Genomic DNA, 27823 nt, shown 5'->3' on the forward strand with positions numbered 1-27823 from the left:
TTGCACCAGGCCATTGTCAACACCCATCTTTCGTCAAAAAAAATACTGGTGAGGAAGGGGCGGAAGAAGCAGTCCATGATGATGGAGGAAAAACTGGTGGTATGTAGGTGAGGCAGAGATGGGGGACTCGGGGGCATAGGGGAGGACGAAGTTCAGAAAGGAGGTAGCTTGGAGACAGGCGAGGCCAACGGCGGGCTTATCGGGGAGAGAATTGATGGGGTTGGGGAGGAAGATGAGGGCATGGAAGGGGCGATGGAAGGGGTCGGCGACACGATGGAAGTGGCGGGCATGGTAGACGAAGGCATCGGGATAGAAGGGATGGAGATGAAAGGGGGTGGATTGGTAGTTGAGGAGGCGGTGGAGAAGATTTGGAAGCTATAGTCAAGGAGGAAGCCATGGAGGGAGTCGGTGTGGGCATGACCCCCAACGGCGTTGAAAGCCTCGAGGAGGAGGAAGGGGATAAAGGAGGCAGCGAGGTGGGTTGCGGTGGTAGGCCGGCAAGGCTGGTGCCAATGATGGTGACACTGGGTTAGGCACTCATGATGGAGGCTCGAAGGGAAAGGAAGAATAGAACGCACGGAAGGAGAAAGGGGAAGAGACATGGGGTTGGAGCGAAGGAGGATTAGGAGAGCGAGATGGATTGGATTGGGACTCGGGCTCATGCTTAGGCCGATCCGATTGGATGGACTCAAATCTTAAATTTTAAAATATTTTAGAATTTAAATTTGATCCGAAATGCAAAAAATTATTTTGGATCAGATTCAGATAAAGATGTTAGCCGATCTAACCTAGTTCGTTTCTAGCCCTAATAACAATATTATCCTCCTCATCGTAAAACGACGTCGTTCCCCGCATGGAACATGTTGGAGGGAAAAGGGCCGGGACATTATATTTGCTAATTTTGAACGTATGGGGATGTAGCTTCCGCAAGAAGCCTCATCTGCATCGTTCACCACACGAGATTAGTCATTTCGAAGATCTCCTTGGGTAGGATTTTGGCGCCCTAAAATTGTTCCAATCCGTGTCCTCCCTCCTCCCGCTTCTCTCTCCTCCCCTTTCTTGCTCTGTCCGCAGCCATGGCGGCGCAGCAGCAGAGACACCAGAAAATGGCGGAGGAACAGCAAGAGATCGAAGACATGCAGCACGGTCCCTTCCCTATTGAACAGCTCCAGGTATTTCTCCTCAAGAACCCACCCTTTCTTTCACTGAAACCCGGGTTTCCCCAACAAAAACCCTAGATTTCTACACCAATGATGCCAGATCCTATCAAGATCTCACTTTTCTTAGATTTTGATCTCTATCACTGCTCGCGGGCAAAGGGAGCTCTCCCAATTTCCCCTTTGATCAGTTTTTTAACTCCATTTGGAACGGAATTTCTCTTCCAAGGCATCGAGATCCCATCTTTATATGCTGTATTTTCCACCATTCGTCTCATGATGATGGGTACATTCCGTTTTGGCGACCGAGTTGGGTTTCTTTTCACTCTCTTTCGCAGGAAAAACCGTATCTCGTGAAAAGAATGTCTCAGGGTTTCGGTCTATATTTGCTGCAGGCATCTTGATTATATGCATATCTTTTCTCTTGTTTTACAATACTCTATAGGTTTTAGCTCATTACACTGGTTATCTTTTATACCGAGTCTGCTATAAAAAAGAGTTTCAAAAACCGAAGGATCTTGATTGGTTTTGATGGGTTTCATCCGATTCTTTATGGCTCCCTTGGGTTTCTTTTTTTTCTGTCTCGATAGTCTTCTCTCCCCATTTTCTTGACTCCTCTTTTTGTGCGACAGTTAACATTCTTTTTTGATTTGATGAATACATAAAAATTATTGCACCAATCAATTGCATTGGGACAAATAATTACGGCTATTTTTTTTCTTTAATGTCCTTTAGCATTTCACCTGTCTTGCTTAGTGTTGTGTATGAATGGGTTGGCCTAATTTGTTGCACGTGGAATGGCTTTTAGCTTGCCCAAGGGAATCATTAACCTTGAAATGACTTGAAAAAGATTCTTGCTAGTTGCATGGGATGTTGCTATTAAACTTGAAATAGGGTTTTCTCGTTCCAAGTATTTGTTGATCTGTGAATATGGTTTGGACTAGTCTAACTATTTTATTTTTTTATTTTTTTAAATTTTTTTAAATTTCTTTTATGGTTAGCTGCATTGTTATATAATCGCGGACTTCATTGAGTTATTGAACCATCTCCATTTATTTGTGAATTTTAAGCAGTAACTGTACTGTATTTTGTTTTTTTTTTTTGAATGTAAAAATGCTGTCCATATTTGCTGATAATTGCAATATCTTTCTATATCTACTCATATTCCTGAGCCACCCCACCTGCCTTCTCAATTTTTCTTAACCTCTGATGTTTTCTGGACTTCATCTTAAAGTTTCTGCCAAATTTAAAAATTTTGTATGGTTGATCCTGTTTCTTGAATTTGAATTGAGCAATATGACTTGGGCATGTGTCCATAGCTCAAGCTCTTCTGATTGTTTGGCATTGCCAAATTCTGAGTATTCTGAAATGATATGCATCAGGAAAAATTTATATTCATTTCAAACTGAGAAATGCACAGTAGAATAGCTGTGCATTTGGGGCTCGTTTGGTTTGCAATGAACTTTGTGTAGGAGGGTTTGTTGCTTGGATTGCAGCAACTGCAGTTATATGCTGTTATTTGGTTGCATTTGTAGCTGGTAATGTAATTCAACGTATAGCATTTTGTCAATTGCAAGAGACTTGTAATAATACCTAAATCATGCAACACCATCATTGTTAATTTAGCCTTGATCTGCAACTTTACCTGTGGTCATTTTGGCGACAAGTCCTGCATTTATACAGTATTCAGCAAGTTCAGTTACATGGTTACTTTGCTAACCTTTTGCAACTGCTGTTGGTGCGGGGGCTACTTACTCATAATCAAAGACAGTATATATCTACTGAAATTGCCCTACATCAAGTAGTTCCTATAACCAACATAGAAAATAGCATCTTCAGTAAATCTATAACCAAGTCAATTTAGTAACCGTACTGAATATTTCAGCCAGTGGAAGTAAAAAGGGTGGCCTTGTGCACAGGACTCCTGCCATTATAGGGTTTAGAGAGGGTCAGTAGCCTTACCTCTTTTTGCGGGGAGGCTATTTCTGTGTTTGGAACCCGTGACACTCAGGTTACTCTGGAGCAACCTTACCTTCACACCAAGACTCAGCTTCATTTCAGCTAATGCAAATATTTTGTGTTATTATGCAATTAAACATATTAACTTTAGGCATCGAACAATGTTAGAATCTGGTTAGTATTAAGAAATATTATATGATGTATCAGAGGTTATACTAGCTTAAATAGACATGAAAGCCCTAGTTCTTCATGCAAAGATAAAATCTCTTTAGATTTCCAATTGGTGCTGGATACATGGTGCTAGAATTCTTTTATTACAGTGTAAATTCTATTATAGTTTTACATGGTAAGAATAGGAAAATCCCCATTGCTGTCCTGCTGTAGCTGTGCTTCATAAGTCCATCTTCCGCCCATCTGAGTAGCCTTCTTGTTATCCTTATGTTCTGGAAACAATAGGAGAAACCTGTCTTGCCTCATATAGACCATTTATATAACAGGAGAACATAACCAATCTGATCCTTAGTATCTGGAGTGGAAGGGTCTCAAAGCTGCATTAGTTTGTGATGTTAATTGTTGTGTATGCAGTCTCACTCATTCTGATGTTCATGCCATATGAAGATTCGACCTGATGATTAAAAAATTGGTCATTGTTCAGTATTTTGGTCCCTATTGGTGGCTGTATTTATTCATCTTATCATTATGTATTAACTAGGCATCTGGGATAGCTGCCCTTGATGTAAAAAAGCTGAAGGATGCTGGCCTCTGTACTGTGGAATCTGTTGCATATTCACCAAGAAAAGATCTCTTGCATATTAAAGGGATTAGTGAGGCAAAAGTTGACAAGATCATTGAAGCAGGTATACTATCTTTCTCTTCCGTGTTATTTTTTTGTAATTGCATAATTTTGTCTTACAAATGAGTTACATCATCAATAAAAAAATAGAAATAATTGTGGGTCATGTTTTGACAGCTTCAAAGCTGGTTCCCTTGGGCTTTACCAGTGCTAGCCAGCTTCATGCACAAAGGCTTGAAATCATTCAAATCACATCTGGCTCAAGAGAGCTTGACAAGATCTTGGAGGGTATTTTTTTTTTTTTAGTGATAAATTCTAGAGTTCTTCTATGGGAAAGAGTAGCTGAGGATGCTGATAAATTGTTAGGAATACTACTTGGTATTTTCTTTAACTTAAACAGTTTTCTGTGAACAGGGGGCATTGAAACAGGGTCCATTACTGAAATATATGGTGAATTTCGCTCTGGAAAGACCCAGCTGTGCCACACTCTTTGTGTCACTTGTCAGGTAAGAGCTCTTTCCTCGCTAAATGTGGTCTCAGTGATATGTGTTCTTGACATTTTATTTTTGATGCACTCATTCATTTTCCATGCTAACTCTAATTTATCTCGGTTTGCGTGCTGGTGTCTAATTAAAATATGTGATGTTAGACTCAATAACCTAATCAAAATGTATTAAGATTTTAGAGTCCATGTATATGAGCCATGGTTAAAAACAAAGATGAGAGAGCTTCTTAAAACTTGGACCCGTGCACCTCTTACTCGGTAGCATTTTAAAGTGCTTAATTTTTTTTCCTTTTGTTCTTTAGATGCTATTTTTTCAAACTGGTGTTCTAATCATTCTCTGTGTATGTGCGTGTGTGTGACTGAGAATATATGTTCTAATATTGTCAATTTTATATTTCAGCTCCCATTGGATCAAGGTGGTGGTGAAGGGAAGGCAATGTATATTGATGCAGAGGGCACCTTCAGGCCACAAAGACTCCTGCAGATTGCAGATAGGTATTGTTGATGTCATTAGAGTAATATAGTCAGTGATTGATGTTAGATTACTAACATGAGTATATGCTCAACATTCACAGGTTTGGATTGAATGGTGCTGATGTTCTAGAGAATGTAGCTTATGCTAGAGCATATAATACCGATCATCAATCAAGGCTATTGCTGGAAGCAGCTTCAATGATGGTGGAGACCAGGCAAGTCCATCTCCTGGTCTACTCAATTGTTCTGTGACAATGTGACCTACTTATATATTGCCTTAACACTTGCATTCCCATATATTGTCTTCACATACAGCTTGAATAATTCAGGCTCAAACATTCAATACTAATTCATAAATCTATTTCATCTGATATGCTTGTAGAGTTTCTTTTTCATTAAACAACCATGATATTGCTTCCCATTTTGATATATAATACTACTCTTTTCAAACATTAGATGCCATCAGCACATTTTCCCCTCTTTCTTCCCTTCATCAAATTTTTTGACAATAAATAACTCATTATGTTCCTAGGTATCAAATTATCCTTGAATAAGTTATCTAGTATTCAGAAACCATCACATATTTTTCTGAAGGGAATACATAGCTAATCAACTCTTATAGAAATATAAAGGTAAAGGCTATTCTGGAATATTTAATTGAACATACCCATCATGTGCTTACTCTGCATGTAGAATGCGCAGTTTATATGGTTGAATAGTTAAATTGTAAGATAGTCATTGCTTTCCAAAATGCTCGGTTGCGAGCCACTTATTTCACAGGAGGATTTTGAGAAGTGAAGTGGTTGTGCAGATAGCAGCCAATAGCTGTCAATAGTGATGAAGATTGCATAGGTAATATGCTGGATACTATATGTATTTAGATTATTGCAATGCTTTAGATGACTTCTAGGACCATCTGGCAACAATAACCATAAGGAATTGCTAAATGCTAGCTCGCATGTGATGTCATGGAATTTTTTTATATAAATATTGTATCACATTCAAATGTTGCTTCTGTTGTTTATAAATTGGATTGCAGATTTCAAAATGCAGGAACATATTCATCTTTGAGTCATCTGGATTGGAGAAAATTAATTGTTGTGTATTATATATCTATATATTCTATTATCTTTATATTAGCAAGCTACTAGTTATCAATTTATCCTATCATATTTGCCTTCCTTCTGAATAGTTTGAAGATTCTTTTACTTCACATATCATTTCAACTTTGAAAAGTAGTTCCATTTATCTGACCTAAAACATAACATCTAAAATAATTTTTGGATATCACTAATTGGGACTTGTGCTTCATAGGTTTGCTCTTATGATAGTGGACAGTGCTACAGCTCTTTACAGAACAGATTTTTCTGGAAGGGGAGAACTGTCAGCGAGGCAAATGCATCTTGCAAAGTTTTTGAGGAGCCTTCAGAAGCTGGCAGATGAGGTAATAGTTATAAGTCTTTTTCCCATTTTTTTTGGGGTTCCCATGGGGGGTTTGTCGTGGGAGGGGATCATTTTTTCAATTCAAGGCTTTGCGTAATCTCAAAATTAACAATTAGGTTAGATATCAAGGCAGAATGTATCATCAGCGTTAGTACATTCAATGAACTCACCAGCAGGGCTTTAGGAGCAACTTATTTTATTTCTGGATGTTCATTTGCTTCAATTTTATTTCTGGATGTAGTTTGGTGTTGCTGTAGTTATCACCAATCAAGTTGTTGCTCAAGTTGATGGTTCTGCGATATTTGCTGGGCCTCAAATCAAGCCTATTGGTGGGAACATCATGGCACATGCTTCTACAACAAGGTCCTTCACTGAGATGAATTCATAAACTTTCTCCCTTGAACCTTTTATCGTGTATCCCTTGAGTTTTTTGTTGTCATGTATGCCAGGCTTGCTCTTCGCAAAGGAAGGGGAGAGGAGCGCATTTGTAAAGTAATTAGTTCACCATGTTTGGCTGAAGCGGAAGCCCGATTCCAGATTTCTTCTGATGGTGTTACGGATGTAAAGGATTGACCGGTGCAAGAATCATCTTAGCCGTACCTCACTGGACTCATCGAATTCAATGTGCGCTAATGCACATATCTATTTTGGGCCTGCTGGTTAGTTGGCCAACTAGCAGCAGCTTAAATTCATTCAACTCTGTCCCAAATACAAAAAGCCTGTAAATGTGAAGGTATGGGATGAGCCTTTCATGGGTTGATATGAGTATCTATGACATTTGGACTGTAATTTCTGTATGAATATCTTCGATGCCTTCTGCTCTTTTGTAAACTGTACTTTCCTCCTTGTTGTCATGTTCCTATTGATGAGAAGGCTAATCCTCCATTTATATTGTGTCATTGCAGACATTTAGCTTAAAATTTGTATTGATGAATGATCGATTTTGGAATTTGATTTTAGTAATATTCATATTCTGAACAAATACTATTTTGGTGTAAGATGTCACAGCGCATCAAGCAACACCAGTAAGAGCTTTGTTACCGAAAACTCCTGATTTCTACTTACCAGGTCTCTTTCATCTCGAACCTATTGGGCTTTCTAGAGGTGTCGTGACTCTATTGAAGGAAAAAAGGCTGTCATTTATATCTTGGATGGTCCCCACCCTATACACAGCAAAGCTTACTATCATGAGCTAAAGTGTTGTTTTGTACGTACAACCTAGTTTCCAGCATAGCCTACCCTTTGCAAATAACCGTCTGTCGTTGAGCGCTATATAGTACTTTATAATACAAAAAGATCTAATGCTCTCAGGAAGGGTGTAAATTTATTTAAAAAAAAAAAAAATTGTAAAAGGCTTCACTGCGCCTTTTATTTTTCCTAGCAGGGAAACTGCAGTCCATCGCAAACTTTCATACAATATCATTTTTACTGGTGTAAAAATAAGTTAAAGACCACGGAACAAACAAGTTAAAGACCACTTTTGAAGATCATGCTGTTACTGGCTATGGTTGTGACTTCCTAGATTCCCAATAATCTCAAAATGTTCAGGAACCATGAAGAAACACTTTTCTTTGATATGTTCCTAGATTTCCAATAATCTCCTAATGCCTCTCTTATAATTTATTTTTGTGTTGTGAAAACGAAAGTGGCTCATTCATTAGAGTCAACACTAGTATGAAGTAAGGAAGCAGGCTCCTTGTAACTAAATGCACTCCAATCCAGAAAGGACATAATATCTGGGTTCGGTTGTCACATCCACGTTCAAAAGGGCAAACTCAGCAGGCAGTCCCTGCTGCTGCCTTCTTGGACCTTGCGAACACATTGGACGTCTCACTTATGGACTCTGAGGACTCGGGAGATTAAATAAAATTACCTCCTTGGAAGCCACTTCTTCTTCTTGTCACCACACTGTGCAAACTCAAGGGACTCATCCAAAAGGCTGGATTACGGGATCCATGTTTGTTACATGAGTTCACACTACATTACTCTTCTCTACATCTGTGCAAACTGATGTTGATCCCTGCCCTTCTCGAATCAGTTGCATGATTATATTATGGAAAACGCTTCGTGCGCTCGTTACCTCCCAAAGCTTCCTAGCTTGATGTAAGCTCTTGTTCACCTCGCTGCCGCTGCTGTTGCTGCTTCCAGAGTTCTATCAGCTCCACAGAAGCATTCCATTTCCACTAAACTTTTGAAGGTGGTTTCTCAATGCCTTCCACCACCTGGCTCACAATTCAGAAGAAGCTCTTTTGTTCTCATCCGCCAAAGCCTGGCATTTTCCCAGGGGGAAAGAGAGAGGGAGGGAGTTAGAAAGAAACTAAGCTTTTACCTGAAAGCATGATTCAACTCAGGAAGGCAAGTGAAGAAACCAGAGATTCCTCCAGCCCAAAATCATTGGTCACCTCCAGCCTCTCCCCCATGGACCTCAAGACCCCAACATATCTGCATGCTTCATCCGTTTTCCCACCTTCCAAGATGGTAAAGGTCTCACCTTTTCTCTCTTCAACTTGTTCTCAAGGCACTGGCTAATTGATTCTTTTAATTTTTTTTTTCCTCAGGATTCTTTCGAAGGTGACTCGAGCTTTTACTGCACCAGCAAAGATAATCCTTTTGCAGACACCTTCTCTGATCCTCTCTGCAAGCTCAACCTTAAGGAGACTTCAGAATTTGTGAAGGCCTTCCCGGTGACTACCAAGAGCAGCAGTGATTGCAGAGGCTTCCTCGAGGTCTCAGCTCAGAGGAAGAGAGAAGGGATGAGCTCAGTGGGGCAGAGAAGATTGGAGACTCCTTCCACTCCTGGCAGGCCAGTATTTAGCTTTAGTCCTGGTTACCTCTCCAGGAAAAGCATTCCTTCCAAGTGGGATGATGCAGAGAAGTGGTTGATCAATAGCTCCCGCCATGAATCGCCTGCCCATGGGTTTAAGCCATCAGAACCATCAAGAGTTTCCAGGCAAAATGATGTCTTTCACCAGAAAGGTGATGCCTTTTATGAGAAGCCAAGGCTTAGTGAGGAGAAGACCCTGACTGCCCCTGTCCCAAGCTTTTATGGGACGGTGATGCCTCTGGATCCAAATGCAGCTTTCCATGGAGCATCATCAGATGTGCTTTTGAAAGGTTGATACAAACAAACCTCGCTTTTCCAACTCCTAGCTTTACTTAATTTCACATTTTCCTTTTAGGCCAATGGAGCTTAAAAATGTGCTTTAGTCTACATGGTTGCTTATAAGGAACGGAATCCTTGTTCTTGATTTCCCCCTTTCCCACCTCTCCCATTGCTCACTTTGCATACTCTTTTCTGCTAACGAGATTAATGAAAATGTGTTGCGAATTTTGTATCACTATGTCATCTCACCTCTTTACTATCATTTGCACGATCTTTTCTCATAGAGTTATAGGAGAAAATGATGAAAGCTTCTATTGCTATCTCAAACTGTTTAAACTTTGTTTTTCTTCCTCTCTCCCTCTCCCTACCTCTCTCCATATATCCCATGTTAGTCATAGTACCCAGTGAATGTAATTAGTTTTACTTAAGGATTCTTATTTTCCCCACTGGATCCTTTGATCTCCAATGGTTTTTGTAACCTTCTGCAAAATTTCATGCAGATAAGTTTACGGACAATGTGGAACCAATCCTCCCCAACTTTCGATACTCGGAGCCCACAAAGGAAAGCTTTCTTTTCTGTGAAACCATGAAAGATGCGGCGACTGAGGTAGCTTCTGAGGTTCGTCGGAGAGATGTTGGAACGGAGATGACTCCTTTAGGTAGCTCGACCACATCGAGATGCCACACTCCTATTAAGAGCTATTCACCAGCAAGACACAACACTCCAGCTAACACGTCTGGCTCTTTGGTGCCTTGTAACACCAGCATTGATATCTCTGAGCTCAAGGACTGCCACTTTGCAAAGCTTGAGCTCAGTGCTCAGTATGATTCCATGGTTGCTACTTGGAGCTCGAGAGAAGAGGAGGAAGAGGAGGTGTCAAAGAGTTTGAGGCATTCCGAGATAAGTGGTGGTAGGCAGAGCATTGCCGAATCCAGAGCTTCGACATGGGAAGAGGAGGAAAAGAACAAGAGCTGCATCAGGTAGATCGCTTAAACAAAATTTAGAATAATCAAGTTTTAGAATGCAACATCTTGTATTCTTCTTATTTTCAAATCCTATTTCCCAGCATCATGCTATGTTCTTTTCCTTGCCTGTTTTCCAGATATCAGAGAGAAGAAGCAAAAATTCAGGCCTGGGTAAGCCTTCAGAGTGCTAAAGCAGAAGCAGAGTCTAGAAAGTTGGAGGTAACATGATGGAAATCTGTCATTCTTTTAATGACTATGCCTCCTACTAACTTATCTTAAAGTTTTAACATTTTGAAGTTTCCCTCCTTACTTAGAGACTATCTTTTGGCTTAGAGTAATTATTAATGCATGGAGAAAAATCTTATCATACTCCAAATCTACCACCTGGGTTGGCATGTGACACAGCCGCACATTCTATAGAATATAGCACATTCCATAGAGTACAGCTCTAGAGAACACGCAAGGCCTATCGCATTCCATAGAGTATAGCTCTAGAGAACATGCAAGGCCTGTCATGTGTTAATCGAGGTGGTGGATTTGGGGCATGACAAATCTTATCGACTTTTAGGGACATTTTATGTTATTGCGACTAATACTTTTCAAGCATACTTGTTCTTCCAATCCTACGAGACCAGTGGTTTCTTTACATTTGATCATGGACCTTTCCACCCATGATGAATTTTGAATATGGAATTGGACGAAATATAGGGTGGTGCTCTGTCTATTCCAAAACGACACAAATCTCCATCTAGTTCTATTTGAATAGTTTGAGTACAGGATGGAGGGTCTACTTCTGTTTACTACTGTAGTACTGTAACCGTATTCTTTTATCCCTTCTGCAGTGTCTTTTGGCTGGATATCTGCGTGTAGCTTTGAATTATTTTGAGAGCTGGGAAGCATGTTGGTTTTTTAACTTCCTCGAGCCTCTACCTATCTCTATGCTCTCTCTCCATTTTCCTCTTGTTTGTTTTTGCCTCCATTTCCCTCCAACTCACATCTACTTATTAAAACTCTCTCTAGCTTCTTTCAGATTAACACTATCCCTTTTATAAAACATTATATTTGAAGTGTTGTTCTCCAAAGTCAATGAGATTCTTTTGGCACTAGTAAGCCATGTGAAGGGTCTTGGTATGAGAATATCACATATGCTTCTTTGGTATGACTCAGTCGTTTGTCGCCTTTCCCTTCAAGATGCCAGCGATTTATGCTGTTCTTAAAGAAAGTAAACCTAGCAACTCCGCTTTCCTTCCTCCATAGCGTAGCTCAGTGTAGTGTATCAAGCTGGTGGATAATATCAAATAATATGATGTTTGTAATGGTAGATATTTTCATATGACAAATGTTCATGGTAGAATGGAAAAAAAACATGGACTGCTGAACTATTTGCACTAGGAATATGGCAAAGTGATGGTGTCACTTAGACAAACCAATCTTGTCTTTTCTTTTATATTGGTGGTCTACAGAAACAATGATTTCTCATTGATACACTGTGCAATTGGATCCTACCTATCTTATAGTACGAATTGCTTTTTTATGTCTGTAGGTGAAGATACAGAAGATGAGATCTACTTTGGAAGAGAAGCTGATGAAAAGAATGGGGATTGTTCATAGGAGAGCTGAGGAATGGAGAGCAGCAGCCCAGCTGCAGCATTCACAGCAGTTACAAAAAGCCTCTGAGCAAGCAAAAAAGATGAAGTCACAGCCCAGCTCTCATTTCTCTGGCCGCACATCTTGTGGCTGTTTTCCCTGCAACAACTCCCTGTAAGGCAAACTGAGTAAACTATTTCCTCTCTTCCAAAACCCAGAAGGAACACTCTTCTTTTCCTTAGTTGTCTCCAGAGAATAAGGAGGTAGCAAAAGGATCCAAGTCATGACTGAATTTATGTGCTTTTTAAGCCTGATGAGGAAGAGAGAATTGATGATTTTTAGTAGTCACAGTCAAAGGTGTTGCCAACTTGCCATTTCCATTGGCAATGACATTTCTTTGATAAAGAGTGTGACAAGGGGAACTGTTGTGGGAGATCTTATTATTTTAATGAACTAAATTTCTTCCATTGCGATTAAGATCATTAAGCCAGGCAAGAATGTACAAACTAGGCAACTCATGCTAACTCCTTCGTTTTGATAGGTTAGATCCACCTTGCTACCTTGCTAGTTTGTACATTGTGATAAACAACACAAGGCTGTGTGATCAGGCATTAGGTTTCTTCCTGTCATCAAAGGAACAGGGCTCAAAGATTCTTTATCTAATGGAACTAAATTTGCACACAGGGATTTGTCACTGTTGTGAGACCTGTCAACTTTAGGCCATTTGGTTTATTTTTCTGACTTTTAGGCCATTAGGTTTAACTTTAGGAAGATATCGGTTAGCATTGTTTTATGAAATGACATCCTTTAGGTTTTTGGCTATCTAAATTAACATATCTTGAGTTAATAGGTAATAGTATACTGATATATCAGCTGAAATTTTAGTCTCTCTATCTTATGTGTTATTTTTTTAACTACTAAACATTATAATGAAATGTTTATCATGTCTTATTTGTACTATGAGTCACTATCTCGATCCCTCAATTAGTGGAACAGCAGATCTTGGGATATTTCTCTTCTTTTCAATCATTGCATTTTGGTTGGGACGGATCATTGTCATAGTTCTCTTTGATACTGGTCACCCACAGAACTGAGATGATGGTCTTTATAATAACTTTTGGAGGGTTATCCACATATTGTAAATGGAATAGTCTATTCCATGTAATAAGTTACTTTTTATCTCTTGGTTAGTGCAATAAGTGGAGGAAGAAATGAGTGTATTATTGGAATTTTATCATGAGGACAAAACTGCCCTTCCACTTGTTGGGGTGTTTAAAGAGTAGATTGGGATCAAATTATAATTGGAAAGAACAATTTCTCCTATACCATGTTTTTATTCAGCTATTTTGGTGGAACAGAACTATCTGAATAAGTAATTTTTTTCGAATAGGGCTATTCCATGGCCTGCTAGAGTGTTTGACAGGATAACCCTTCATTTGGAGGGATAACCTCTCACTTATCCATCTACCAATCGCAACCTCAGGCTGCAATTGTTACACATGATAAATCCCACCAAATACTTTGAAAGGCTGGTTATTTGGATAAGTTTATTCCACCAAAATGGTGAAATAGAATTATTCTACGAAACATAGAGAACTTGTCTCTTCCAAATATTGTTCTGGCTCGATCCACTTTCTAAATACACCAAAGAAAAAAAGAAAAAAACAGAAAGGATAATTTTGTCCTCGTGATAAAATTCAAATAATCGTGGAAACTGATATTCTTATTCATCTACTTATGCCTCCAACCAAATATCAAAAAGTAATTTATTTCCTACAATAGACTCTCCCATCTACAATAAAAAGGACAATCCTTGAAAAATAATCCTCTACCAAATGTAGCTTATTGTTGTGTATGGATGCTGAATGGTTGATTATTTTTTTTGCATCACTTTAATTATTGGTATTCACATCTAAGCTAGCTAACTAGTGGATAAAGTTATTCAATATTTAGTTGGTACTTGCTACCTATTGTTGAGGTCTACGTGCCAGTCGTACATACCCCATCTCCTCCACCTAGCGTGAGGTATTGTCCGCTCTGAAATAGTACGTGCCCACTACAGGGAACCACGACGCTGCCCCTCACGGTTTTGCCCCACAAAAGGCGCCTCATCTGGGAGAGGGGGAGTGGTAGTCCCTTGATTGTATCCGGTATGGGACTTTCGGACTCAATGCCCCCGATGCCCATCCTGCAACAGAGCCCCCCAGCAAGGGAGGTCTACTGCGTAGGTAGGGGACGGGTTTCCACAGACGGCGCCAATTGTTGAGGTCTACGTGCCCAGTCGTACACACCCAATCTCCTCCACCCAGCGTGAGGTATTGTCCGTTCTGAAACAGCGCGTACCCGCTACAGGGAACCACGACGCTGCCCCTCATGGTTTTGCCCCACAAAAGGTGCCTCACGTGGGAGAGGGGGAGTGGTAGTACTTAAGCAGTAGAGTCCCTTGATTATATCCGGTATGGGACTTTCGGGTTCAATACTTCCGATGCCCATCCTGCAACACCTATCATCAGCACAATCCTGCAAACAAAAAGTGAAGGATGATTAAAAAATATACTATAAATATTATCGATATCAGAAGCAGCAGTGAAAATGAGAACTGAAGGGTTGATTATTTCATGATATAATTTTAATCTTGCTATCCACCTTTCTATCCCGTTGACCGAATATTTATAGTTTTAAAATATAATACGTATCTGCGTAGCGCGGCATACAAACCCAACAACAAGGTGCCACATCTAACGGCGCACAAGCTGCTGACAAAGTGACAGCTCTTTTGGAGTACTTCGGACTTTTGCATATATGGTGATTTTGAAATTTTTTTAAAATAAAATTATCTTAAAATTTAATATTTTATTAAATTAAATACATAATTTTTTTTTTCTTTTTGATTGACTGTTATTTTGTTCATTTCTAGTTATTAAAAATTTCAACCCTCTGTTCACCCAAAAAAAAATTTCATCCCTCTTCATTTTGACTAAAATACTGGTACAAATAACACATCCATTTACTCACTCCATTAATCTATTTTACCTAAAAACGGATTCAATTAAATAAAAAGAACTAAATTTAAATTAATTAATCATACAAGAATTAATCCTTTTATTGGTAAAAGTACAAGAATTTATCATTAATGAGAGTCAAAGAAAGGCCCAGATTTCAAGCTGACTCCTGATGCTCTCTTGTTACCGCCAAGCAGGAGGTGGGTTAGCAAGCTCTCTCACTTTTTGTGCCCCTTTGACTGAAGAAACTTGGGGTCTAATTTTTGTGTAAATTTATCGTTGTCACGCTTCACAAGGAGCTGTGTCTCTGCGACTTTCTATACATATATAGACAGATTTATTTAATTAAAATTTGGAAGAGAGAGATTTCAGGAAGGGATGTCCTGCCAGGGAAAAAGATATAAGTAGGGGGTTGGCAGGGTCCCATGTTGGGGGGTCCTGCTGGTCTTTGGCTTCAGGCTGTGGAAGACTCAACTGCAGTACAATTCATTAGGGAAAAAAAATGAAATTACAAGACAGTCACTAAATATTCTAAAATTACAAATCTGATTCTTTCTTTTCAATTGAGTTTTGTTATTAGTTTTATCGGTTAGCTTTAACTAAATGATTAAATATGGATAGAAAACATCCAAGTTCCTAAAATACCCTCTAAAACCTTAGAATTCAATCTAATCTTTTTCCCATGCTCTTCCATTTTCGTGGATCTACTTCACACCCATGCCATCTTAAATAGGATTTCCAGATTTTGCCATATCTCTATTAAAAAATCAACCTATTTTTCTACTTCAACACAAAAACAAAGTTAAAATCTTCTCGATCTTTGTTGTTGGCTTTTAACATGTTTTCTCTCTTAGACCCTTTCTCTGTCCTCTTTAGAATTTCTTATTTTTAATTCTTCATTTCTATATTCGCTCTAACATATCTTAAATTTCGTTTCTATCTTTGTTACATAGCAAACAAACTCAACCTCTGATTCCCACTTCTACAATACAGAAATTTGAGACGGTGCTTTGTTAGTAGAATTTTCTAAAAGAGAGATAAGGTTAATTTTCTATTTTTTGATGATGTATGTAACTCAATTTTTTTTGCATAATTTTAATTTATCATATAACCGAATATGTATGTATGTATGTATGTATGCACGCATATTTATAGAGCAAGCACAAACTATAACTTACAATTAGGAAGTACTAGAATGAGTTGAGAGAGATCAAAATGATCGAAAAGATATCTGATATGCACCACCGGTGCTTCACAGTATTAGCACACTCATTGCATACGATAAGCAGTATCAATGCATGCAATGAGAAGTATCAATGCACATGGTAGACAATTTTAGTGTATGTGACAGGCACACGTATTGCACGTAGTATATGTTTCTAATAAAAAGTACGAGCAATAAAAACAAATACTTTAGTACAAATCTTGTCTCGTGATCCACTACATCAAGTTTTTAGTTTATAAAAAATATAATTTTCAATTAAACTAGAAACTTGAAATAGTGGATAATGAGACAATTTGTTCAAAAGACTTTGTTTTATTGCTTGTATTTTTTCTAATGCTATGTGCTATATACATTATATATGCCTGCCCTATACACTATGTATACTTGCAACCCTAGAAGCTTCCACTCGACATCCCCTCTTCAATTTCATTGCATATCACGTCCTTATAAATTTGTGAAAATTAACTTGGACGGATTGATGTTTCTTATTGTGTACATTGGATTGCTTATTATATGCATTGAATTTTTTCAATGAATGCACAAATATTGCATGCTAGCAATACTTCATATTATTTATTTTTCAATTATTTTATTCTCTCTTACCTCATTAAGTACTTATTTACTATAAACTATTGTTTATAATTGGAATATTTGATAATTACTCTATAAACAAAATAAATTCATGACCACTCTAAATGGTTCATAATGGTTGTTCACATAACATCATGTATATACACGATACATTTCACATTATATTTACAGTCTTGTAATGAACTGCATTATAAATTGGCATATGAGTTTTATATATTGCCGTGAAAACTCAAATTATATACTACACCAATATCGATATGCAAAAAATTTAAAGCTATATAGTTCATGAAAAAATAAAAAATTAACCTTACCTCTAGTTTGCAAACTTTTACTAGCAAAGCACCATTTTTAAATATCTCTATAATAATGCAAAGAAGGAAGTGGAAATAAGAAATGCTGGATTGAGTTTATTTTCTCAGCAAAGAAGATATATAAAGAAAAATTTGAGATAGGTGAGAGTGAATATAGAGGGAAAGAATAAAGAAATGGAAAAATTAGATAGGATGGAGAAGAGGGTTTAAGAAAGAAGTCGGCAAAAACTTAGATATAGAAGATGCACTCATTAATTTTTATGGTAGAGTAGAGAAAGAGGCTGACTCCTCCAGAGCAGAGAAAGAACATAGCAAAATCTAGTTCTTGTGAGGAGACCAGAGATACGGGTCTAAATTTTTGGAATCTGGAAATTTTATTGACTGGTATGTATGTTTTCTTAAAATTGCAAGCATCATCACAAAATAACAGACTTGCAATTTCAGAAACGTACAGTGACTGTCCTGCAAAGCAACCAAAAAAAACAGTACAGAACCTCAGATTAAAGTAATCGGTAGGGCAGCCTCTGTAGGCATTCTAAGATGGCAAGCCTAGGCTTGGCCTTGGGTTGGCATCTTTGTCCTTTCTTGTCAGTCTTTCCAATACCTACTCTTCCGGACCCGGTTAGTTTGCATCCATCCACCTGCCAAATTATCAATGCAACAATGGCTGCTCCAAATCTTCCATCTCAGGGACTCAGACTCGATCGGTATATATTAATAACTTCATCCGTCCGGAAGCCAAATGCGACAGCAAGAGGATGGGCTGGTCCCGGTTAAATTGTCTTGTGCCGGGGGGTTCGGTATCAATAACTTCATCCGTCCGGGAGCCAAATGCCACAACAGGGGGATGGGCTGGTCCCCGTTAAATTGTCGTGTGCCGGGGGGAATCTCGAGAACTTTTCCTTCTTTATTTTTTTTTTCTTTCCTCTTTTGATGATAGGAGGACCATTGTTATTAAGCTTGAGTAAGTGTCATGGACCCAAAATTAAGCTAATTGTCATCTTTTAGACTTTAGAATATTGCATGTTGTATGTGTGCACGTACATGCATGTATATATATATATATATATATATATATATATATATATATATATATATATATATATATATATATATATATATATATATGCGTGCATGCTTGTTGAACACACGCATGCATGAAAGTTTGCATTTCTGTGCATATAAGTGCTAACATAACTAATAGTCTATTATATGAATTGTATATAAGAGCAGAAATGCATGATAGTATAACTAGTTTCCTCTTAGACTCCTTAAAATCAAACAACATTAAAATCCCCTACTACTAGAAGTTTAGCATTCTTTAAGTCTTTAAAGAGCAAATTTAATAAGTTTTATTATAAAAATTGAAGAGTTGAGAGATGCAGATGCTTTTATATAGTGTTAAAATGTTAGGAGAATAGGTCTTATTAAAGGTGTTTCACATTTTAGCTACTTCCTTTTCGTGACCGATCATGGCTAGATTGACCAGAGACACCTAGGTTCTTTTCCATGCCTCAAGTAAGAGGACTTTGAAGATTTGTTGAGCTATTGATATATGAAGGTAGGGATGCAAATGGGTTAGGTTGGATCGAATTACGAGTGATCCCAATCTTACTCGGTTTGTTGATGGAGTCCTAATATTGAATCTAGAGCCAACCCAAAAGAAGATTAGGTCGAATAGAGTCGGATCTATGACCAAAATTTCAATTCAATAGGCTATTCGGGTCAAGTCGGATCCATATATAATCCGGCTCCAATCCAAAAAATGCGTGTCTAGGTCAAATATCACTAACTACGTTTTAATTACTATATAGCCAACTATTATTAACGGTCAAAATAGATAATAAATAATATTACTCTCAAAATAAATTAGAATATAAAAATAATTTTAAACTCATCTTTATATTAAAGATGTTGCCTATAAAAGTCTTACATTATAATTTAGAGGCTTAAACATGTTCGGGCCCAATGGTTTACTAGATTCAAGTCAGGTCGAGTCTGAATTCAGTAAATCCAGTCTTGATCCAAAAAATAGAATAATGAATCCAACTTTAGAATCCGAACCGACTCTACGAATCTTTTAAAATGAATCGAACTTAGTCGGGTCACATGCTAACCCAATCCACTTGCAACCTTATACGAAAGAAACGAGAGAGAGAGAGAGAGAATAAATCTGATCAAGTATGATTATGATACAATATAATAAAAGAATTAATCATAACAATGGGGGAGGGATAAATCATCTCTGCTATTTCAATTACAATTGATTCTGCCCTCGAACCCTATATAAAAGGAGCGAGTCAACTTCTTTGCTTACAAGTGAGACTCTCGCTGCTTTCTTGATGCTTGAAAGATATCCAACATTGACTTCACAAAACACGGAAACTCTATGCATGGGAAGACCATTCATTCTATAAGTTTTCTGGCCTTCATGCTCAAATAGGTTGAACCTCCAATCTGTGGGTTCTTTTATTACCTCTACATTGATGTAGGTTAAACTTTCACTCTGGAACCCTCAACGTCTATGTGTGACAGCCGATGGAACCTTCATTCCTCAAGAAGAATTGGAACTATATCTATGGATGGTTTAAAGGTCATTCATTAGCAAGAAAGAATATAGTTCCTGGAATTCTGGGAGGGCGATCATCAAGCCAATCACTTCTAGCAGAGGACCGATATCCAGTCGAAGCTGTGTAAAATGTTTTAGTAGAAGAGATAAATTGATTTTATCATGCAAATTGCAAGTTATTTCCAATAATAACTTCATTTTGGAGGGTTTGTATAAAGTCTTGATAACTCCCTTTTTTGATAATTACAAGTGGTTGCTCGCATAAGCAATTCCTTCTCGGGCGGTTGTTCTTGCAAATAACCGTTATGTGTCCTGATAATTTCATTTAGGAAGTTAATTTCAGCGGCAAGCCATCTGCACAAGGCTTCTATTGAGAGTGATGAATGGCTAAACATTAACCTTCCAAGTGTTATCATGGAAATAATTCAACAAATCTTTATCAGCCAAATGTTTTTGACCGTCTGACTATAGTTTGTTGATGGCCGATTAAACAGAGGATAACAAGGTTGCCTGGATTTGAAGATCAGCTCACGTTATAAGGCCAATTTGGTGAGATCAGGTTAAGCCAACTCGAGGTTTCTTTTAAACAAGTCCAATGCCATGATAGATTCACTTGCTTTCATGTTTCCAACTTATCGCCTTTGAGGCGTACATCTACTGTAATCTTTTGCTTCTTTGTTACCGGTTCCTTGTATTTTTCTCATATTTCTTATTTCCATCGGTTTTGGTCTATGTCTGCAAGGTCTGGCTTTTGCAAAGTTACAGCCTTGTTACTTGTAATAAACTGCTATTTTGTTTACATGGCAGCCTGTTCTTGGGTACTTTTTGTATGTTCTATCTCTGTAGAAATAAAGGTTATGCCTTTCTACTAAAAAATAAAAAAACAAGTCCAGGTTGACCACAAGCCAACCCGAGCACCCCTATGGATCTCTCTCTCTCTCTCTGTGTGATTTGATTATATAATGAGTCATGACGAACATCCCTATCCCACATTCTAATGCCACTTTTGCTCTTGCAAAGCTCCAACTTCTTCTTCTCCTCCTTTTTATCTTTTACTACCATCCAAAATCTTTATGTTTCACCCTCGAAGATTAGTTGTTTGAAGAACTAGGGCATTGTTTTCACCCATCTCTCTCTCTCTCTCTCTCTCTCTCTTTTTAAGGTCATCCGTAGTATCTACCTGTACATTAAACTTCAAGAAAAATGTAAGTATGTGGTGTTAGCTCATTAAAACAGTGAGTCTAGCCATAAAATGAAACAGATAAAATATTTACTCTATACCATGGACTGCAACTACACAGAGTACTCTGAATCGAAAAACAGAACATACAACAATATAGTATTTTTTAGGCATGAAGTCATATAATTGCAGTACATTCTTCTACAATTAATCTACGGAAAGTATTTTTCAGATTTTTAATATTATAAAAGAGTAAGTACAAATATGACTATCAATATACAGAACTCTCTTCTAACAACATCTAATGATGTAAAAAGAGTGTAAAATATGGAAACATAATTCGATTAGAAATACCTCCCGCCATTGACAGCTGCGAATTGATACCACTGGAACTCTATTGATTAAACTGACTTTTACTTCTGCAAACACAGTTGCAATGTATGCCTTCTTCTTTTTTACGCTTAATCCCAGTCACGTACTAGACTTTAGAACCTTAAATTGTAGAAAAAGAAATGGCTTTATTTTGTATGGAAGTGCTTCCAAGCTTTGAGATCTCTCATTAGATGGTATGTGACTAGATGATTATCTAAGCTTGGGGACGCTTCATTTTATACTTAAGAACCATGTCTCCATAAAATGTGATTGATGTTATGGGGTCATGGCAAATAACAACTTGGAGCAGTAAACGAAACACTTAAGCCAAGCGTGGATAACAGATAGGATGTGGATAACATGGGTAACTACTCATGTTGATCCTGCTTGTGGATGATTCTACATGGGTCCCATGTTTGAATTCCAACATTCTCCCACTTGGTTTGTATACCAATTTATATCATTGTCCAAATCCTCAAATCTATCCTTAAGAGAAACAAAATGCATGAATCATAGCGACAAGTCCTCTAAAAGCGAGTATTGTCTTCTATGCATCACGATGCACTTTATTTCTTTATCATCATCCCAAAACAACTTAATGAATAAACCTTATGTTTATTCTAGGTCCAATTTGTTATTCTCAAACCGAATGTATACAACAAAAATGAGAAATAACATACTGAATAGGAGTTTCATTATAACAAAAATCTATACAGATATTATATGATGGAACCAAGTCCCATACGATCTATATGATCCTTATAACTCTTTGGTGGCATGCCTTTTGTCAAAGGATCAGCAATCATCAATTCAATGCTGACGTGTTCAATGACCACTTTATTTTTCTTAACATATTTCCTTATGGCTAAAAACTTGATGTCAATGTACTTGCTTCGACTACTATTTCTATTATTTTTAGCCAAGAAAACAGCAGCTAAATTGTCATAGAATATCCTCAATGGCCTAGCAATTGAATCCACAATTCTAAGGTCAGAAATGAAACTCTTCAACTACACACCATGTGAGGTAGCCTCAAAACAAGTGACGAACTCTGCCTCCATGGTAGATATAGCAGTCAATGTCTGCTTGACACTCTTCCAAGAAATAGCTCCACCAGCAAACATGAAGATGTATCCTGAAGTCGATTTTCGTGAATCGATACATCCAGTGAAGTCTGAACCAGAGTAGTCAACTACTTCTAGTTCGTCCGATCTCCTATACATGAGCATGTAGTCTTTGGTCCCCTCAAGATACCTCATCACCTTCTTCGTAGCTCTCCAGTAGTCTATACCTGGATTACTCTAATATCTTCCTAACATTCCAATAGCAAATGCAATGTCAGATCTTGTACAAATTTGAGTATACATAAGACTTCCAACAACCGATGCATATGCAATATTTTGTATTTATTTCCTTTCCAGGTCATTCCTCGGGCATTGGTTCAGACTGAACCTATCATCCTTCATAATGGATGCACACTTGGTGAACAATCCTTCATCTAAAATCTCTCTAATAATTTATTGATATAAGTTTTCTGGGATAGACCTAAAATGCCTCGAGGTCTGTCCTTATGGATCTTAATACCAATGATATAAGATGCCTCATCCATATCCTTCATGTCAAAACTCTTAGAGAAAAATTGTTTTACCTCATGTAGTAACCTCTTATCATTGGTTGCAAGTAGAATGTCATCTACATACAGAATGAAGAAATAAATTTTACTCTCACTAACCTTGTGGTATATACATTGATCCATGATATTTTTTACAAAATCGAATGAAGAGATAACATCATGAAATTTCAAATACCACTGACGGGAGGCTTGTTTCAATCCGTATATGGACTTCTTGAGCTTGCAGATCAAATGCTCACTGTCATTAGAGGAGAACCCATCTGGTTGTTTCATGTAAACCTCCTCCTTTAAGTCTCCATTGAAGAACGTCATTTTCATATCTATTTGATATAGTTCCAAGTCAAAATGGGCAACCAATGCCATAATGATACGAAAGAAACTTTTCTTGGATACGGGAGAAAAAGTCTCCATGTAATCGATTCCCTGACTCCATTTGATGCCGTTGAATTCATCTTATCCTTCATGGCATTGTACCATAGTACTGATTTACTATAACTCATGGCTTGTGAAAACGTTTGTGGATCATTTTCGGCCCCAACATTGTAGTCAAACTCCTATAGATACACAATATAGTCACTAGGAATTGCCGATTTTCTTATTCTAGTAGACCTCCTTAATGTTGTGTCATCATCCTCCTGAGGAGTATGCTTCACAATTGGTTGTTCAACATTTTTTGGTAAGTGCTGAACAATTAGATCTACTTGATTGTTATCGACAACTTATGGAGTCTCAATAATTAGTTGTACTACACCTGTCTGAGGTGCATTATGGATGACAACCAATCTATCACTTGAAATGAGAGTTTGAACATCCGAATGATCATTCTCAGAAAATGAGTCTCGAGTTTGATCACTCCCACTAATCAAGTCATTCTCAAGAAATTTTGCATTTCTTCACTTCATAAATCTGTGGTATGAGATGGATAATAGAATCTGTACCCTTTGAACCCTTTGGTATATGCAATGAAATACCCACTTATAGTCTTTGAGTCCAGTTTCTTCTCTTGCGGATTATAAACTCTTATTTTAGACAGATATCCCATACACGCATATGTCGCAAACTCGGTTTCCAACCTTTTCATAACTCAAATGGCGTTTTAGGAACGGCCTTGGTTGAAACCCGGTTTAATATATATGCTGCCGTCTTAAGAACTTTAGTCCACAAAGATTTAGGAAGCTTAAAGCTGCTAAGCATACTCCACACCATGTCTAATAATATTTGGGTTTTTCTTTCTGCAACACCATTCTGATCTGGAGATTCAGGCATGGTGTATTAGGCAACTATCCCATGCTCCTTAAGAAACCCCGCAAATGGACCAGATGCTTGTCCATCCTCAATGTATCTAGCATAAAATTTACCTCCTCTATCTGATCTCACGATCTTTATTTGCTTCCCGCATTGTTTCTCTACTTCTACCTTGAAAACCTTAAAAAGCATCTAATGCTCCATTCTTATTATAAAGCAAGTAGAGAAACATGCATCGCGAATAATCATCTATGAAGGAGATGAAATATTTCTGACCACACGAGTCCATATCTAAACTACAAATATCTATATGTGTGATTTCTAATATTTTTGAACTCCTCTTAGCACCTTTCTTTTACATATTAGCCTGCTTTCCCTTTATGTAGTCTACACATATTTCCAATTCAATAAAATCGAGAGTACAAAGTACTCCTTCATTTATCAATCTTTTAATTCTGTCAAAGGATATCTGTCCCAACTTTCGATGCCACAAAATAGAGAAATTTTCATCTATAATATTTTTTTTAATACCTACTTTATTTTGAACATGCAATGCATTATAAGTGAAATTGTTTTGCAAGTCAATTTTGAAAAGACCATCAGACATTGTACTATTCCCAACAAGATCAGATTTGTAAAATATACTGTATAACAAATCTAAAAAACTGAAGGAATATCCAAAGGGTACAAGTCTAGATACTGAAATTAAATTTTTAGAAAAGTTTGGAATGTAAAAGGTTTTTTCTTAATCCAAGATAAAATCAGAATTCAAAATAAGCTTGCACATCCCAACGATCTCCATAGGTGAGCGCACTCTGTTTTCCATATAGATGCAGTGCCCACTGTCCACTGGCTTTCTGTGATTCAGAAAGTCCTGCAAGGTATTTGAAATATGGATTGTAGAACCAGAATCAATCTACCAAGTGTTATGACAAATATCAGCCATATTAGATTCATAACAAACTAGAGATGTAAGTTTATCTTTCTTATCCGGTCAAAGCTTGTACTTGATGCAGTCTTTTTTTATGTGCCCCTTCTTTTTACAGAAGAAGCACTTGGACTCTTTCTTGATGTCAGCCTAAGTGGGTGCTTTACCCTTTCCCTTATATTTGGCTTGAACCTTCTTCCTTCCTTGAGTGGCCAGATGTGCACTCTCTCTTATCTCAGTAAGCAACCTTCCTTCCTCTTGCACACACACGGTTGGGAGCTCATTGATTGATCATTTCTCTTTATGTGTGTTGTAAGAGATCTTGAAGGCACTGTATTGCTGAGGTAGGGAGTTCAGGATGAAATACACAAAGTAAGACTTAGACATATCCACTGTTGGAAATTGTGTCCTAAAATCAATCGTATGATGATTGAGTTCATCTTTGTATATGAATTATTGTTTTATGAATAAAAATTATTCTGATATTTTTCATCACAAAGTAATATCTTCTTTGAATTTTTGTATTGTGATGAAGTCTTTAGAACTATGTTAGTGTACAATAAAGAGAAGATTTATCATATAGTTCTTAAACATGTTCGTGACCAAATGATACGTCATTACAGGACGATGACGTTTATCGAGTGGAGGTCGTTGTATGCCATATGGATTGATTGTCCTCTTAACCAAAGAGTGTGGTGACACTGGTATGGCATACAGGTGAGATATAGGTGTACATCATCACTGAACAAGTGACTCACCTGCTGAGCGTTCTATTATCAAGAGCTGCTCGCAAAATACATGGATATTAATGTCCTTCAGATCTGAGATCACCATAGTGACTTGCAAGCAACTCACTGTGCTTTGGTGCTGGACTATCTGAATTTCTAATGCAGTGATGGAAGGCTACTGGGTACGGTCAAGTAGTTGCGAAGTCTGTGTGTGGATTAAGATGGGATTGACCCCTCCAGATTATTGGAGTTGATGTATCGTTGTATTTCAATTTAGCAAAATCTTGGTCAGAATAATCCATGAGATGGATTTAAAAAGTTAAAATACAATACGGATGAAGCAATCTCGATTGATAGTTAATTTGAGACCATCCTAGAGCATTTAGGATCAAAAGGACGAATTATGTGGTAACCATGTGTATGGGTTCTGAAATATTTCTTTGCGATAATTCGATCTATTTGGATATTGAAAATCATTGCTAGATGATATCTCGATTAGTGCAAGAATTGATTCCTGTGCTACCGGCTTAGTATTTGAACCTATGAAGTCATGCACTCAAGTCAGACAAAGTAGGAAGGAATTGGTCTATATTTATATGTCCAATATAAAAATACTTGACTTGATTGAATATATAAGCTAGCTTGATTGAGAATTGAGTTATGGGTCAAATGAGATTGAAGAGTTGACTATGTCTAGCTAGCACTACACATGAGGTTCAGACTCAATTTCAGAGATGAACAGTTTCTGATCTATGATCTATAGAGCATATGAAAGATTGAATTTAATTACTGATTAATTTTAGATTAGATCTGAATTAATTAAATTTAAATAGATTCAAAATCTAAGTTAGATTGGATACAAAAATCCTAAAAAGTTTGGGATTGACAGTCTTTCGAAATTATTTCGAACCAGCTTCGAATCGGATTCAAATTGGACATGTTTTGGATGAGATATAAGTATTTTCACTTGCAGTGGAAATACTCTCTCATGAAGAATGACCAAAACTTGATTTGGTGCTTATTTGGGGTGTCCATATGGGTGTGGGAGTGGGTGCAAAGTGGATGTCATAAGTGATGACAATTTTATCTCATGTAGGAATCCTTATTTCATGAGTATTAGATCAATTCAAATCAAATTTGAGTAAGGAGTCATACTCTCATTGGGTTATGAGAATCATCTATAAATAGAGAGGGTCTCTACCTATGGATGTATAGCAAACAAAATCAGATTGAGAGAAGAGAAAAAGAGAGAGAGGCATGAGAAGAGAGAGAGGTCCCTTCTTCCCTTTGGCCTCTCCTCTTGTTGCCGCTCCTCTTCCTTTGGACGTGGGGTCTCTTTGGGTATCCCACCTGCTTGTATGAGGAGTCACACTAGCACATCTCATCCCTCGATCAATTATATTGTGAAGATAATTAGATTGGAGTTCATCTGACTTTTTCGCAGCGTCTGACGTGCATGCGAATTAGAGGGTCTGCATATCCAGGCCTCTATGAAGATTTAATCCAGATAAATTAAGATTTAATTTTTGGTTCTACTATAAATCAGGTAAAGATTTGATCCTTAATCAAGTAGAATAGTAGAAAAAATTTTAGATGCATCTTGGGCATCCCAGAGGAAAACTGTTCCCTTCCCTTCAACTGGTATCAGAGCAGGCCTAAAATATATGTATGCATAATAAAATTTTTTGAGAATAATTACATTAGATATAATTAATATTTTTTATAAAATATTAAATCTCACATCTATTTATATAAAATTTTTGATCTGATTTTGATTGGATTAGAGGTGCCTAATCAATGGTTGATTGAGGTTGTTATAAATCTGTTATAATAGAATTCTGCTGTTGCTGAATTTTTGATAGAATAATAATGTAAATTAAAATTTATTTTAAATTTATTTTAATAAAATTTTAATACTGTTATTTTTTTTATGAAGTAAAATTTATTTTATATTTGAATTGGATCTATTTTGATAGATATTTGATCTGATTCCTATCAAAATTCAGTACTATGCGAAAATAGATTTTATCAGAAATTTATTTCTTATGTATT

The 27823-nt window shown here is 37.4% G+C and overlaps 3 protein-coding genes across 4 annotated transcripts; 2 read left to right on the plus strand and 1 right to left on the minus strand.

The window, feature by feature from the left end:
* Positions 1-228: 228 nt before the first annotated feature.
* LOC105056665 (DNA repair protein RAD51 homolog) lies at positions 229-7220 on the plus strand. 2 transcript variants are annotated; one of them, XM_019854389.3, is made up of 10 exons: positions 229-987; positions 1075-1172; positions 3829-3973; positions 4087-4197; positions 4324-4415; positions 4815-4909; positions 4990-5103; positions 6203-6332; positions 6573-6694; positions 6781-7220. In XM_019854389.3, the coding sequence occupies exons 2-10, from the start codon at positions 1077-1079 to the stop codon at positions 6902-6904; spliced, it is 1029 nt and encodes a 342-aa protein (XP_019709948.1). In that variant the 5' UTR covers positions 229-987; positions 1075-1076; the 3' UTR covers positions 6905-7220. The 2 variants fall into 2 exon arrangements, with proteins under 2 accessions (XP_019709948.1, XP_010937252.1); XM_010938950.4 differs by having other exon boundaries at positions 231-1172.
* A 1049-nt stretch (positions 7221-8269) lies between these two features.
* On the plus strand, positions 8270-12652 carry LOC105056666 (uncharacterized). Its single transcript, XM_010938951.4, has 5 exons — positions 8270-8809; positions 8890-9445; positions 9935-10415; positions 10538-10619; positions 11944-12652. The coding sequence occupies exons 1-5, from the start codon at positions 8669-8671 to the stop codon at positions 12163-12165; spliced, it is 1482 nt and encodes a 493-aa protein (XP_010937253.1). The 5' UTR covers positions 8270-8668; the 3' UTR covers positions 12166-12652.
* A 7058-nt stretch (positions 12653-19710) lies between these two features.
* On the minus strand, positions 19711-23182 carry LOC140853082 (secreted RxLR effector protein 161-like). The gene is made up of 4 exons (XM_073247186.1): positions 23110-23182; positions 22288-22528; positions 22019-22200; positions 19711-19805 (listed from the first exon to the last, which is right to left on the minus strand). The coding sequence occupies exons 1-4, from the start codon at positions 23180-23182 to the stop codon at positions 19711-19713; spliced, it is 591 nt and encodes a 196-aa protein (XP_073103287.1).
* Positions 23183-27823: the final 4641 nt, after the last annotated feature.

Source organism: Elaeis guineensis, chromosome 13, assembly GCF_000442705.2.
Source record: "Elaeis guineensis isolate ETL-2024a chromosome 13, EG11, whole genome shotgun sequence".
Classification (NCBI taxonomy): Eukaryota; Viridiplantae; Streptophyta; class Magnoliopsida; order Arecales; family Arecaceae; genus Elaeis; species Elaeis guineensis.

What these genes read in the sequence shown, in the direction of transcription:
- LOC105056666 (XM_010938951.4), top strand. Translation starts at nt 8,669, where the DNA reads ATGATTCAACTCAGGAAGGCAAGTGAAGAAACCAGAGATTCCTCCAGC. An exon ending in ATCAGATGTGCTTTTGAAAG is followed by an intron (nt 9,446 to 9,934) that starts GTTGATACAAAC and finishes AATTTCATGCAG; the next exon opens with ATAAGTTTACGGACAATGTG. An exon ending in CAGAGTCTAGAAAGTTGGAG is followed by an intron (nt 10,620 to 11,943) that starts GTAACATGATGG and finishes TTATGTCTGTAG; the next exon opens with GTGAAGATACAGAAGATGAG.
- LOC105056665 (XM_019854389.3), top strand. Translation starts at nt 1,077, where the DNA reads ATGGCGGCGCAGCAGCAGAGACACCAGAAAATGGCGGAGGAACAGCAA. An exon ending in CTCTTTGTGTCACTTGTCAG is followed by an intron (nt 4,416 to 4,814) that starts GTAAGAGCTCTT and finishes TTTATATTTCAG; the next exon opens with CTCCCATTGGATCAAGGTGG. An exon ending in TTCAGAAGCTGGCAGATGAG is followed by an intron (nt 6,333 to 6,572) that starts GTAATAGTTATA and finishes TTCTGGATGTAG; the next exon opens with TTTGGTGTTGCTGTAGTTAT.
- LOC140853082 (XM_073247186.1), bottom strand. Translation starts at nt 23,182, where the DNA reads ATGACGTTCTTCAATGGAGACTTAAAGGAGGAGGTTTACATGAAACAA. An exon ending in ATATCTACCATGGAGGCAGA is followed by an intron (nt 22,201 to 22,287) that starts GTTCGTCACTTG and finishes TTCAATTGCTAG; the next exon opens with GCCATTGAGGATATTCTATG. An exon ending in TGCTGATCCTTTGACAAAAG is followed by an intron (nt 19,806 to 22,018) that starts GCATGCCACCAA and finishes CATTTTACACAG; the next exon opens with CTTCGACTGGATATCGGTCC.